Below are 14,897 nucleotides of genomic sequence, written 5' to 3' on the forward strand. Positions count from 1 at the left end.
GAAAAGTAAAAATTGGAATTTATTTTATTTGAGTTAAATTTATTACTTGGATATTAAGATAATATTTTTGCCTGCCATACTTCTATTAAATAATGTGAAATTTATTGGATTTAACACAAAATTACACTGATTTCGTCTCAATAATGGTGATAATAGATTGTAGAACATTAAAAAAAATCTACAAATAATAATTATGCTCAGCAATTGGGCACATAGTGTTGGTAATGTAATAATTTCCGTATGACTTTTAAGTTGTATTTAACGATTTTAAAATACATAATTCATACAAAAACATTATTTTTTAGAGCATTTTACGTCATAGATCAGGCGCTTCATTGAACTTGCTGTCAGGATATAATATTAACATTATTTTCTTTGTATCTTAATAACTGATGCTTTTCATAAAAAATGCTCTTTCAAATACTTAAAATTGAAAATACTATATACACACACACAGTATAAAAGGTAAATCAAGCATATCTTCAAATAGGTCGTTAGTTATGTTGTTACACATAGCCATATAAATGGCTTCATTTTGGGATGGCTTTATACTTCTGATGGATTGTAATTTGAATTGCCAGACAACAAATAAAAATTGTGTTGCTAAGCTGACGTTTCTGCTGATTTGGCTCTTGAAAACAAGGTCAATCTGGTCAAATGCGGTCCCTACATAAATTAAAAATGCTTCACTTTCATCATGAGATTTATTATTCCATCATTGTAGCTTATCTTTCGCTGTATTTTAATAATACTTAAAGTTAACACACTTAATACACAAAATATACATCTATATCAAGCTGTGAAGCCTGTATACTTTCAAAATCCTTGACACTTTACCTTTTTCCAGTTTTCCTGTTAATCGGTTATCCTGATTTAAGAGATAGTAAAAGGAATGATTAAAATCAGTGCTGCACCTCTAAGAAGATTGTTGCTATTCAAACATCACGATCAAAAACCACCATTAAATATTGATTACAGTATAGAGTAATAACAATTTAAATTAATGCACCATGCCAGGAAAGGAGCTAAAAGGAGAAGAGTGAGAAACAATGGTTGCGAGTTTGTGAGGATGGTGAATGTTTGAGTTGATGATACATTTGACTAGCTAGTGACTTGACAGACAAAATTCTCTCTTACAGCCTAGACAAAATATTGATCAGCCTAGCCGGAAATTTCACTGTTGTTCTTGGGTCTGAAGGAAGGCACAGCGAGGTATCTTGGAAAACGATAAAATCTAGCAGGTCTTGTGTTAGGAATTTGACAGAACATGATCACTTTTATGGCGCGGCCGATCTCAAAGGACGCCAGCTTATGCGGTTTGCGAAAAAGTCTACAAGTTAAAATCCTTTGAGGGCAGCTCATTGGCAGCAGCTCAGTCGAGGAGGGTGTGAGTGTTGACAGAGTTGGCGTCCCTACTTGTTGGGGTCCATTCGTGAACGCAGCTTGGCGTGCACCTGCAGAAACTCAGGCTTCTGATCATTGTGCTCTTCCTCCTCCGATTTCTCTTGCTGGAAACAAAGTGGATAAATTATAATCTTATTTTTTTTTTTGCTCTTTTTATCCCTGTCCGAGGACCGGGAAGGGCGCGCACTGCACTAGCACGAATGCTGAAACCCGGGTCCCAATAACACCGCGAACGGATAACATGGGCGCACCAGGCCGCACAGGGACCCCGCCCACTCAAGGGCCACTTGCCTCCGCACCGAGGACTGCTTTGAAACGCTAGACATTCGTCCCGTGAAGCCAAATCACGCATGCTGGAAAGGTGCAAACCAGCAAGTAGCGAGTCGGCGCCGGTGCGCCTCCCAGCCCGTTGAGCAATTTGAGCAATTCGAGTCACTAAACTAACCACTTTTTGCCATTTCTGACATTGGGTAGCCAGTATTAGATCTCCCAACTGCTCAAATACCTCTCATTGCTTTGACACTCCTGAGAGTGCCTTAACAATGCGAGCCAACGGGCTTGAATGATACTAAATTTAACCCAACAATTAAATAACAAAAAAAAATCATAGAAATCTCAATTCTCTTGAATCAAATTTTCAATTTCTTAAGCAATTTTAGCTGTATATTCATTTCTTCTTCTTCACAAGGATATCGTTTTGCAACTAATTAAGTTAAGAAAAATATATGTGTAGGATCTCACGTGGCGTAATAAAATTTAATGCGTTGCGGTTGGTCGATCACATATGAAAAAGTTAATAATAAGATTATAAATCCATTGGAATGGAACGCAACCAGCCTGCTCACGTTTGGTGACTTGTGACACGATTCAAGAGCTTTTCACACACTCTTACCGTTTCAAGGCGACGGGCGCGCTCCTCTATCACTTTCTCGAACGCAGTTTTGTTGTTGAGCTTCTCCTTTTCAGCCTCTTTGCGCGCCGCCTGGTCCTTGTGCTTCTCCATCGCCCTCTGAAGCTCACTTTTTTGGTTTAGCACATTTATGCCCAGCTGAAAATGTTGCAAAAATTAAGGAACTGTGGAACAAAGCTTTTGGACTTTCATGTCAACGTTTTATCTTTAAAAAAAATACACACAGGCTCCTGTGGTGAAATTTCCAGGAAAAAACAAGTGCGTGTGATAAGGTTTTAAGGCGCTTTTATGAGTTTCAGCGGCGCTAACTTTGGCAAAGCTTTAAGAGTGGCACTTGGAATTTTGAAAAAAAATTAAAGTCTTCGATAACATCACTCAATAGTTTACCTGTGTGTCTTTCCTTTTACCAAATTTAAGAAAGACACGGTATTTTTCTGGAAATTTTGGAGTTGTTCTGGTATTGTTTCAGGTATCACCCAAGAGAAAAATGTTGCCTGGTTTGGAAGTTTTAAAAAAATAAGAAAATTTTTTAAAGAAAACATGTAATAGCCTATAAAATCAAGTTTGAAAATAATGATATGAGAACTAGAAAAAATAATATTCTGTTGATTTGGTAGGATACGAAAAGTATGGAATTGCTATAAATTACCGGATTTCTTGTTTCAAACAATTTTCTCGTTCAGGAAAAACACTCTAGTGCTCTTATTGTTAGTGTTTTTCAACATTATTTAATATTTAATTATTTCCTTCCTTTTCAATTTCATTTTATTTATTTTTAAAATAAAACGGCAAAGTTTTCCCACTTATTTAAAATAAATTTAATAGCTAAATCACCTTCATTAGAATATGCCCCGATAATTTCCATTTCTTGGTATGATGGAGGCTTGTTCATTGATTCAAATAATAAGTATGTTTTTCATCTCAAGAAGCAAGAAGCCACTTTCAAACTCACCTTTTTATTGAACATTATTTCGCGGTGGAGGTTCTTGCGATCGTCGGACTCAAGGCAAGGATTTGCTGGTTTGCGAGGCATTATTAGACCTTCGCCGTCCTTGCGGGCATCCTCCGACCCATCGTGGTCAGGAATCATCTCGACGCCCAGTTTAAGTTCTGAAACAGACACACCGCCAAATTAAAATCACTGACAATGGGTGAGACCGTGAAAGTGAAGAGCCGCACTCGGCGCATAGCAAATTTTGGACTTCCTGCTTTCGGTCCAAAACGGGAGTCAAATGAGCAGAGAGAAATTAATTGAGATGACCCTCCCACACATCTTGATTAACTTTTCCGTGACCAACACTTTACCAACACTTACTTTGGAGCACAAAGGAAACAAATGTGAACAACAGGGAAATTGCGCAACTCTATCCAAAGAGCGACAGCGCACTAAAGTGAAAATGACATGACTAATTAATTCTTTGAGACGCGTCATTGTGGTGCTGACAAAAATTCTCGCTAAAGTGCGTCTGGTCAGAAGTTTCACATCCATAAAATCTTACGCGCGAGGAGAAGAGATAGCGCGCCCACGTTGAAATTACTTCACTGAATTCATATTTACGGCTTTTCGACGGAAAGAGTATAAAAAATTAGTCACATCCTCGCCCTTACCAAATGATTGAAATCTTGGTAAATGTTTAAAATGACAATAGATGCTAAAACTTCAGAGGAGAATTTAAAAAAAAAATCAGCTCGTCTCTAACGTTGGCAATAGCAGTGGATGCACAGACACAACATCATAATGCATTTCACGATCAGAGAAAATCATGATTGCTATTTCCCAAGCGACGAGAAGGATGAGAGAATGCTGATGCTGACCTTAAAAACGGCTGCTTACTTAGTGGTCACCAAAGCAAAGACCTTCGTCGCGCCGCTCGCAAATTTCGCGGATTCTCTCGAGATGAAAAAGCACGCGAATTAGATCGTCGGCATCGATTCGACAAACGCGCAGAGCGAAAGGAGTGATCGTGAAACAAAGGTGATTCGCGACGGAGGATTCGATTCCCAAGCGACGGGGCTGGCCTCAATTTCGCGCTACGCGCGACGGCAGTGTAATTTCTCTGCGAAAGCGCACCTGCGTTTTGGAACTTCTGCACGATTGCCCTGACGCTGGGCGGGCGCAGCTCGGCGTCGTCGTCCATCGGCCAACAAGTGTGAAGAAGAAGCCCGGCAGAAAGACTGAGAAGTGAGAAGCACCACCAGGGCCAATTTTGCGCCGCGCGCGTTTAATCCAGTTTGTGTATGTGGTGCGCGCCGGCCAGCGAGCCTCGGCGGCGCACAAACTGATATTGCACGAAAAAATAACACAAAGGGGCGGCCTGAATATCACTTCCTAATTAAGCGACGGCTTTGGTGGCAGTTAAACTGGTTCGCCGGCTAGGGGAAATTAAAAGTGAGGCTGCGGTTCCTTCATTACAGCTGCAATCCACTGGCTGTCGGCCCGTTTGTTTGTGTTCCCAAATGAGCGTCAAGTGGCTGGAAGAAAGAAAGCCGGCGGTCTGCTCTTCTTCCCCGTCTTCTGCTTCTTCTTGCAAAAGCGGCCGCAGGAAAGATAAACGTGACTTTAGCAACGGGAGCAACTTTTCTTCGCACACCAAAATAGAAAGGGGTGTAGTTTTGCATTTCTTCAAAGCACTTTTCAAGCGGCCTTTATATACATATACTTGCCCACTCGACTGACTGAGATGCAGACGGCTATTTCCCTACAGAAGAGCCGCTTTAGAATTTCACGGACGGCGTTCATAGAAAATATAGAATTTCTTTCCGGCACGGTTTCGTTGAAAGACTTGCTGAAATGTCAATATCAAAACGGTGCGCCGCGAATTAATACACATTCCACTCACACATTTATATTAAGACATGCAGGCAATGAGAAACTCGTTTCCCTTCCCGGTGTGAGAAAACGACAGTCAATAAAATTTAATCAAGCAATATCTTACTGCGCTAAGTTCTCATCAAATTAGCGACCGCATGAAATTTCACTCCCCACTGGCTCTGATCAATGGACGAAAAGAATCCGTTCCCATCGTATATATTTAAGTCAGATCAGTTACACAAAAAGTGCATTAAAGCGAGAACCACTCTCTGCTCTTTGCAGTCGTTTCAGCAGCTTCATTTCCACAACTGCGTGGTGTGTATTCATACTGAAAAATGAATAACGTCCGTCCGTCGCATGTACACACACACAAACACTGCGTTTGTTGTAAGACGAGCTGATCGACCGGCGGCCAGTTCAACAACCCGAAACAAATCGACTTTGTACATACCTTGTACCTGCAATGACACAAGCGACGCGCTCATACCTGAGTGAATTACAGCCGGCGTGCGCGGTGTCTTCCCACAATGGCAGCGAGGATGCGAAAAGAAAGCACCAAGGGAAAATGATTCGCGTCAGGCAATTACACGCAAATCGTGACCATTTCAATCGGCGGAGTAATTGAGCCGGTCAAATTTAGCAAAGCGGATCATCTCCCGGCAGAGAGAGTAAGAATTTCGCACGCTCTCCACCACCAATTTGCATACATATAAGAGCTCGATTGTTTCTCGATTACTGTTATATTCGCTGTTGCAAGAGAAGAATTGGTGTGGCACTCATCGCCGCGTATTATGATAAGAGAAAGGAATCCGCTGCCGAGGGAAGTGAGCATAATTAATCGGGCAATTCGTGAATGAGAAGAATGCTTTTGAAACTGCTCAGCTCAGGCTTCTGACACTTGTTCCCGCGCAAGACTATAAATTCTGGTTGTAAACCCACCGTAAGCACAACAGCTATGTATGTCAAGCTGACTAATTACTGATGCATTTAATTGTTGGAGAGATAATATCTGTTCAGAATTGATACGAAAATAACTAATCCGTTGCTTGCCCTAGATTTAATATATAAAAATAAAATTGAAGATTATGCTATTAAGTATCGATATTTCTGCTAATAACAAGCGCTAAATCATCACTTCTTCCTAATTAGTTTGCAAGGTGAGCGACAGCTGCTTGAAAGTAAATTCAGGAGGCTCGTGTAAAAATGTGACTTTGAAATGAACAGTCCTCATTGGGAATGCATCACGTGCATCGCTTTTTATCGACTAATAAACGAGAAACGCTGTCCACCTGTTCGGCGAATAAGTGTCTTGTCTGCCCGTATAGGCCACATTTTTATTTATTGGAACCAGGAAAGGCAGTCGAGATGGGCCAGCGGCATTTCCCATCTCGTCACTTTCTTCGTTTGCATCGAAAGCAGTTCCTGATGCACGCGCTTTATAAATAATGGATATCCGCTGCGTTGGCCAGCAATTATTGCACAAATACTAATTTCCTACCGCCAAGAAGTGAAACGTTGTTTGTTTGACTTGCACGCAGCGCTCAAAGCAATTTTTTTAATCAGAACAATCGACGCGCCGCGCATCTGACGCCTCAAGCAGAAAAAAACCGGCGCCTATACACACAAGCCACACTTGAGATCGCTTATCGCAAATTACACAATGGTTACGAAACGATACACGGCTGCGAATGCAAAAGCAATTAACGCTGCCCACTTTTGGTGTCGGCAATCGTTTGGCCAGAGTGAACATGTGTGTCGATCATGAAGAGTGTTAAAATCGTGAGTTTACAGAAGAAATTGAACCACTAGAGTGTGTCTGCTGCATTTTAATTGCCCCTGCTGACAAATCTGTGCTCATCGCTATCATCATCAGCAACAACATTGGACGTATTCCGCGCGTTTCTTTAGCGGTGTTGTGGGACGTGACAAAGGAAAGTTTTCCTGCTTTGAGGGTCCCGATTTTTTTTCTGGAAAGATAAAATCGACCAAATCGATTGGATTTTCTCGCAAGTCCCAGCCAAAAACAAGTCGCGGTGAGTTTCGTTGTCTCGTCACTTCGATCCAAGGCAAGCAAAAGGGTGCATACTGCATGTGCTACCACTCAGGCGGACCTCTCTTTTGTGTGACAAACGTGTTTTCAACCAGCAGCGTGTTACATTTCATTATAATGCCCCAACCCTGCTTTGCGAATTTTCTGGTGTACAAAGGAACTTGTTACGTCAGCTCTTCTGCACCACCACCTACGCGGGAAAACGGTTGGCATTGATATTGCGACACACAGCGACAATAATTAAAAAAATGTTAAAATCAGTTTATCTGAGAAAGAGGAATTTCCGTTAGTTTATTTGGAGCAATCGTGGAATGTTGAAGTAAAGAGGAAAGACAGGCGCGGCCAGCAATTTTGTTTGATTTCTCTGTCAAAACCCCAAACTGTGAAAAACGCAAGGTTAATGGAAGGGGATATGTGTGGTTAGTTTGTTATTCGAGCGAGTGCTGCTGGTGAGTCGTTAAAACAACACAGAACTATGACGCGACAGAGAAGCATCCTCGTGAGATTCTCTCAAAGAGCGCGTAAAACGCCCATGCAGCACTTTTGAGCACATCCAAGAATTTTCCAAGGTTATTTGCATACAGCGCGTCGTTATATTCGCGCGAATTAAACTCATCTGAGACGCAGCACGGATCTTGTTTCAGCCCGAGAAAAAGAATCACCTCCTCTTGTGCAATTTTATTTTTGCAAAAATGAAAAGGAGTCTGTCTATATACGCGGAAAGAGATTTATAATATAGCCTCTTTCATCAGCTTCAAGTTTTGACTTGAAAATTACGCGATCAAACTAATTAGTGATTAAGAACGAGATAATTAGAGTGGGCAATAATAAGCAATTATATTTAGATGTATGTATTTTGATTGAATCGCCAAGCAAGATATCATAAACAGGTGCAGCCAAGATTGCTTGAGACAGGATTTCCCCTGATTGCATACACAACGCGAGAGCACTATAAAAAACGGAATAAAACAAAAGCAAATGGAAGCGAAAGAAATAATGACAGCGAAAAAGATATTCATCAACCAGAAATAATGAGACCGCTGAAGAGCGAAGAGTATAATGCTATTGTGTTCGATAAACTTGACGAACGTTATTTATGCTCAATTTTATGAAAGCTTGCGGAATCATTTCCATGCAATCCAACCAATGCAAGAATGCAGTGTTAATATTACTTCGGTTTGGCTTACGAATCAGAAAAGGACGCGGAAAAGTTGACGACGTTTAATAATTCTAGAAAACAAAAAAAGGGTTGAACTCACGGGAAGGCTTCAGGTTGCTGATCTGCGTCTGCAGCTCCTTCAGCGCGTGCTCTTCGTCGGCACTGGTGATGTGCTCCTGCAAGCAAAACACCAGAATCAGGAAAGTCGTCGCTTGGACGTCCCACCACAGTCGGTGCCGGTGTCGGTGGTGGGGCCTGCGCCTAAAGCGCGCCCAACGAGCAACGCAAACGCCGTATGCGCGAGAGAGTGCGAACCGCGTAATATGGAGATTTTGATGATGAAAAACGACGACGTAAAACGCCTTTTCGTGTTGGGTTTGTACGAGTGACCCAAGAGAGGAAGTGGCAATTTACTCTATTAGCTTAACAAGAGCAGCGGGAGATATGATTATTATTTCCTTGGGGGCATTCCGGCCGCCAGCCTGTCTGCCGTAGGCGAAACCTTGAGTCCCGATTTCGATGAATTTGCAACTTTTCACGCAGTGGCTCATATCCTTGGAAAGTATCAAGTTTCCGAAGCAAAAGGGGAGCGAAATGCGATTTTCTTGAGTCACGCAATGCCGTGGAGATATTGAGCTACAACCACGCCTTTTTGATCACCTCTCAACCCAACCAAGGCGTCGAGTTTTTAATTTTTCCGTTTCCGCCAGCTGCGATTCTGTGATTTGTGATAAAAGCTACGAGTCCATTTATGGTTAGCAGGAAAGTGGATTTTATTTTAAAATCGTTACAACTCGAATTCTCAAAGACGAGTAAAGGTCAAACAACAAAGATAGGTCACACTACCACCATCACTTCGAAAATATAAACTACCACTGCTCTAAATGGAACTGCAACACCTGTTCCACGCTATAAAGTTACAGAGCAAACAATAACAAGCAAAGTCGAAGGAGACACGAGAAAAAATATGCATGTATATTCTTTTGCGATTGTGCATGCGCGTTTTGTTTCTGCGTCATCGGTGTTTTTAATAAGCGTAGAGTGCGATAACGTCTGATACAAAAGAACGGCGAGAAACCGAAGCCGTTTCCTGGCTGCGAAGCACACGCTATACGCACAAAACAAACAACAAAGGTTGGTCAACTGAGATAAAGCAAGGATTCAAACAAATAATGCTCGGGTGCGCGCCGGTGTAAATTGATTCGCGCTGCTTTTCGCAAACAGCATCGCGACACAAAACCCGAAAGCAGGACACTACTTGCGGTTTGGCTTTATGCGAGAGAGTCGCGCGCGCGGAGAGAAAATGCGGGGAAAAGTTGAGGCTGCTGGTCACGCAGTCGCTGCGTTGATTGATTTGCATGCGCCTCGATGGCCAACAAAGGTGCCGAAACTATTTTTGGAGCGTGTTTGCGCTACGTGATCTATTCAACTGGAGGTGCGGAAGGAGCGTTCATTATGCAGCTTGGCCACTTATGACAGACAACGTGCGTCTCCCGTCAGCAGGCCGAAAAACGGTTCTTCGCCGCTGACAAGGATGAGCACTACTTCGTTTGTCTTACTTGTTAACTAAATATGTCAGAATTTAAAAATTTGGCATTGATTTTTTCACCCCTTATGCGGGAGTGGAGGATTTTCAAAGTATTCGCACATCTTTGAAACGAGGAAAATTTCACGTCTCGTTCGTTTCGACGGTTATTGCAGTTTTGAAAAGGCCAATTTAAGGTTTAAATATTTTGTAGACTGAAAAACATGGAAGGCCCAAGTTTTACACTTTTTTTTAAGTTCATGCCTTTGGTAAAGGATTCCTTAAATATAACAAATATCTTGACATTTTCGACAAACACGTAAGATTTTTCAGTAAAATGCTAAATTTTGACAGTGAACACGCGTTAATTGGATTGAAAAATTGTCTAGAAAAACTATCTAAAACCGTCTAAAATACTCCAAAAAACAGTCTAAATATAGTCGGCTATTTTGGCGGACGACTTGCTTATTTAAATTAATATGTTTGCTTTTTTAAACTGGCCGTGCAATCAACTCTATCTATTTTTAAACATCGCAACCTCCAAATGTAATTTATCTCCCTCGCAAACATAATCATTAAATTAAGTAAAAAAATCAAGTGAGAAAATAATTAAATTAAAGCATGTCAATTAAAGCAAGGAGCTTAAGAAATTTTTTAACTCCTCGTCATCCCCTTTAAAACGATATGTGTCAATTGGCGGCCTGGTCCCCGGCGCCTCGGGCCATTACTCGACGGCAGGAGTAATAATTGCAAAAGCCTTCTTTGTGAGAAGTGGCTGCACACTCATTACGCGATTGCACTGCAGAACAAAACACATACTCTCGAGTGCAGTGGTGGTGAGTTGCTGCCATGCCAGCATGCAGCTCCTGCGGTTACAACGAGTGCTCTGTCAGGAAAACCGGTTCCTCCGCCGTCGAGATGAAAAGTTTTAACGGACTTTCGATTGGAAATTCAAACTAACTAAAAGGAACGCTCCTCTTCTTCTTGGCAAAAATCAACACGGGAGAGCTTTTTGCGTTAAAAAATTCACTTCCGCCCAGTGTCTTTTCTCAGCCTCGGCACTCGGCGCCAGGAGTCGATTTCATTACTAACAATGAGCGTTGGAGCTTTTCAAATTAAAGAGCGCGGGCAGGAGAGGAAGAGATGCAAATAATTGCCGGCGACGGACCACTTTTCATCCCACGCCTGCTGCACCTATATTATATACGACAAAGAGGCACTCGCGAGTGTCATTTAATTTCTCGCCGCAGTTCGCTCGAGCACACAAGGCTTTTTTCCCATTTCGCCTGCGCGCGCGAGAGTGCAATTAATGTACACTCTTGCGATTGTTCAAAATTATTTCCGCGAGTTGCAGCACGCTGCTTAATTATGCATGTCTGCGCCGCCAGAGAATGAAAGTGTAGCAAAAAGTATACACACGGCGTAGCTAGCTAGTTTTCGCACCGGTCTAATAAGCATCGAGGATTTTCGTTTCAAGAGTCGCCGCTGCTTATTTTGGTCCGAATCACGCTCTATTTTGAATTAATCGCCTGTTTCATGCCACCAAGCGACGACTGTTTACTCTCCTGCGTTTCCCGCACAAATTGAGCATGCCTATCACAAAGAGAAACTAACGAGCTCCGAGACCAATTTTGCATTATTATATGCCAGCACCGAGACGTGGATTTATGCTCTTCAGATTAGTTTTTAATTGTATGCACTCGGATCCCAGCATGACGCGCGTAGACAAGACGATGATTTCCATGTTTGCGAGAAACAATTAAACTTCAATTACAAGCATAGAGAAAGCAGACAAAATCACTGAAAAGGCAAGAAAAACACGGCACCAATTTTTCAAGAGAGCAAAACGCGTGGAATTCAAATAAAACCCTGCAATTCTATTCAGTGTGGCACGAATCGAAGGAGTCAAACACAAGAGGCAGTCAGAAATTATCATAATTCAAGAGGTGGGGTAAGGCATGTTCTTTTTAGACGTTTTTTTTCGCAAAAACAGACTGTATTTCGGAGCAATTTAGTCGGTTTCTGGTAAATTTACACGTTTTTCTAAACATTTATTCAGCCCATTTAACAGTTGCTTACTGTAAAAATGTAGCATTTTTACTTAAAAATATAACGTATTTGTCGAAATGTTCGTTATTTTGATGAAGAACTTAATGAAAGTCTAGCACTTTTCAAAATACAAACAATATTTTCAAAATAATTTTGTGCTCTACATATTTTCCGTCTACACCGAAACATATTATCAACGTACAAGAAGGGCGATTTTCATATCATTTTGAGAAATTTAATCCTCTTTTAACCATACTTGTAGACCTGAATCTTATTTTTTTTAAACTTTTAGCATTAAGTACCAAAATGAACGAGATAATTATGAATTTTCCCACCGTTGCAATGATGTACGATTGATTTCAAAATGTTAAATCATTCTTAGTTATGAAATGAAAGTAAGCTTTCTGGACAATTTAAAACTGAAACAAAGACTTCATTTGCTAGTCTACAGATATAAAAAATTGCAAAATAAAAAAACGCTTTTCCGCATGAAAAACTGTTAGTGGTGAACGGTGTGAAAGGTATCATATTTTGAAATGTTCAACAAACAGAATTAGTTTAAGAGAAGTAGCAAAGAGTAGTAAAAATTGATATGGACGATTATAAGCTTAGTGTTGCGTTTAATAAATTATTCATTTAAATTGTTCAATTAAAAAATTCCAACTTCAGTTCCTAGCGCGAAAAGGACAAAATTGCCTATTTCACTATGAATTTAAGCCCATTTAGACGTTTTTAGACGCGTTTAACACGGTTTTGGCCGCTAAAGACGATTTTTAGTATTGTTTGCTTTTTAAATTGCTTTGCATGATTTGTGCCCAATTGATTGGAAGCAACGAAATAATAGTCGATCGTCTAAATTTGACAGTTTAAAAACTCTAGTTGGCGAGTAAACAATTTTTTATAATTTAAAAGGCGTTTTTGAGTATTAAAAGAACATTATTCAAGACAGAGAAGCTCTACCGCTCAAAAGAGCTACAAACATATTTATTATCTTTAAGAAGCCTTATATAGCTTCGAGGAATCTAGAGAATGATTTGTATAAATAGCTTATTGCAATGGCTTACAAAGCCGTAAAGGAAGGAAAATTCCATTTGTCAAACAATGTCAAGATGATCGTCAAGCAATTTGTATTTTTATTTCTGCACTGCTTCCCACCGTGATGGGTAAATCGATTTTAGGCTGACATGTGTGCAAGTGAGATAGATGGAAATACGGCAGCTGTAGTGCAAAAAATTCTGCAAATGAGAGAAGATCCGACACACAAGAGCCAAATTAAACGCTGTGAACGAGTCCTTGGGCGCGCTTGAGGGTGCAAAACGTGCTGCCGTCGGCTTTTGACCTTGCGAATAGTTCAATAGAGCAGCTCGACGCCCGGCTTGCAGTAAATAGGGCACCCGCTGACCTCTTTGCTTTCAAGGTTGCATTGCAGCGATTATCGAGCGCCGCCACTCTTGCATTGGCGCAGACAATTTCACTGCCGGTCTGTCGCCAGGGACGCGGCCGAGCAGGGAGTCCGCAATGAATTAGCAAATCGCCTTTTAACCGATTCGATGGCTGGCGGCTTGATCAATTTGCTAAGCGGAAATTAACGCACGCTCTGGCCCGAAATAGAAATCATCCTCACGTGTGGGTCGATGCCGGCAAAAATTGAATTTCATATTTTTTGATGAGCACACCCGCGGCTTCACTGCTTTTCTTTCACACGTTTTGAGCAACATTTTTTGCAACGCTGCTGGCCCTTGAAATTGCGCCAGAGTTTCACGAGTGTGAAGTATTTTCTCGTGTGATTAAGCAGCGTAAGCGCCGATCTAGCTTTATAGGAAGATTACAACGATTGCAAGCAACGTTTATTAATGATAACGTGTGTTTATCGACTTCCTGCTTCTGCTTCTCCAGACACTGGTTATAAAGTAATCTAACGATGCATTTATTTACGGGCCGCTAGAAGCTAGTAAAGCAAGAAATCCCGTGTTTGAAAATAAACACATCCAACCCTTCCACACCCCTTTTTGAAAAAAAGCCCCCTGCGCAGTATTTAATTTTTATATATATCATAGTCAAGGGTTATTTTTATACCTTCTTTTCTTCCACGCTGCTCTCCTCGTTTGAGATCCGGTTGTCCGACTTGACAGCCCTGATCTTGCCCTCGTCCGGGTTGTCCACGTTTGGTTCCGAGCTGCTCTTCTCGAGCTGTCCAACCAGAGCAGTCACTAGCTTGCGTTTGGCGTTCGGGGTGGACGGGTTGGACAGGACGCCTTTTTTGATTTGGTTGTTATCCTCGTCCGAGTCGAACTTGGACAAAAAGTCTCGGACGCGTCCCACCGCGGGGACCTGCTCGTTGTCCATGACGCGTCCTGCGGGTGGGTACCGTACAACCACCGTGCGGATTTGCTCCTTCTGGGGGAGGCCGATTCGTCAGCAGCCCCTTCTCACATTTGGCGACCCCTCCGACCGGGAATCGAGTCTGCGCGACCAGAGATTTTAATGGTAATAATATTATATAGGGGCAGGTTGCCGGAACGTTGGACACGCCGCTCTGGCGTCCGAAGTTAATCGCGCTCGATTGGACAACTACTTGTTTTGAGTATCATCTGGTTAAATTTCGCTCCCCTAGTTGGCTGTGACGACACGCACAGCCACGCCTCCAAAGCTGTTATCAGTCCTTTTGAGTTGAGCTCATTGTTAGTTGAGCTTCAATCAAGATTTTTTCTAACAAAAAATTATTTTAATGGGCTCATTGTACATGTGTAAAGCATAACGGAGAACAAAAACTGTCTCAAAATATTATTTCAGATTTTCAGAGGTGAAGGATGAAGATTAATAACTATAAATAAATAATAAATATTTAATCTTAATCTTTCACGGCCTTGTGAGATAAAAATTAAGAAGTGCAGCTAACACCGCCATCATTTTTTCTGTATAAGTGTCTTGCTAGCAGTAATTATGGTCTACAATTTGCAATCTAAAAATGGCAACTGTCGCAGTTTT

The 14,897-nt window shown here is 41.5% G+C and overlaps 1 protein-coding gene across 1 annotated transcript; it reads right to left on the minus strand.

Annotated features, from left to right (window-relative positions):
• Positions 1-690: 690 nt before the first annotated feature.
• Positions 691-14,508, minus strand: LOC135947715 (uncharacterized). The gene is made up of 5 exons (XM_065496637.1): positions 13,986-14,508; positions 8,436-8,511; positions 3,267-3,424; positions 2,297-2,452; positions 691-1,508 (listed from the first exon to the last, which is right to left on the minus strand). The coding sequence occupies exons 1-5, from the start codon at positions 14,253-14,255 to the stop codon at positions 1,413-1,415; spliced, it is 756 nt and encodes a 251-aa protein (XP_065352709.1). The 5' UTR covers positions 14,256-14,508; the 3' UTR covers positions 691-1,412.
• Positions 14,509-14,897: the final 389 nt, after the last annotated feature.

This window comes from Cloeon dipterum, chromosome 1, assembly GCF_949628265.1.
Source record: "Cloeon dipterum chromosome 1, ieCloDipt1.1, whole genome shotgun sequence".
NCBI classification, from domain to species: domain Eukaryota; kingdom Metazoa; phylum Arthropoda; class Insecta; order Ephemeroptera; family Baetidae; genus Cloeon; species Cloeon dipterum.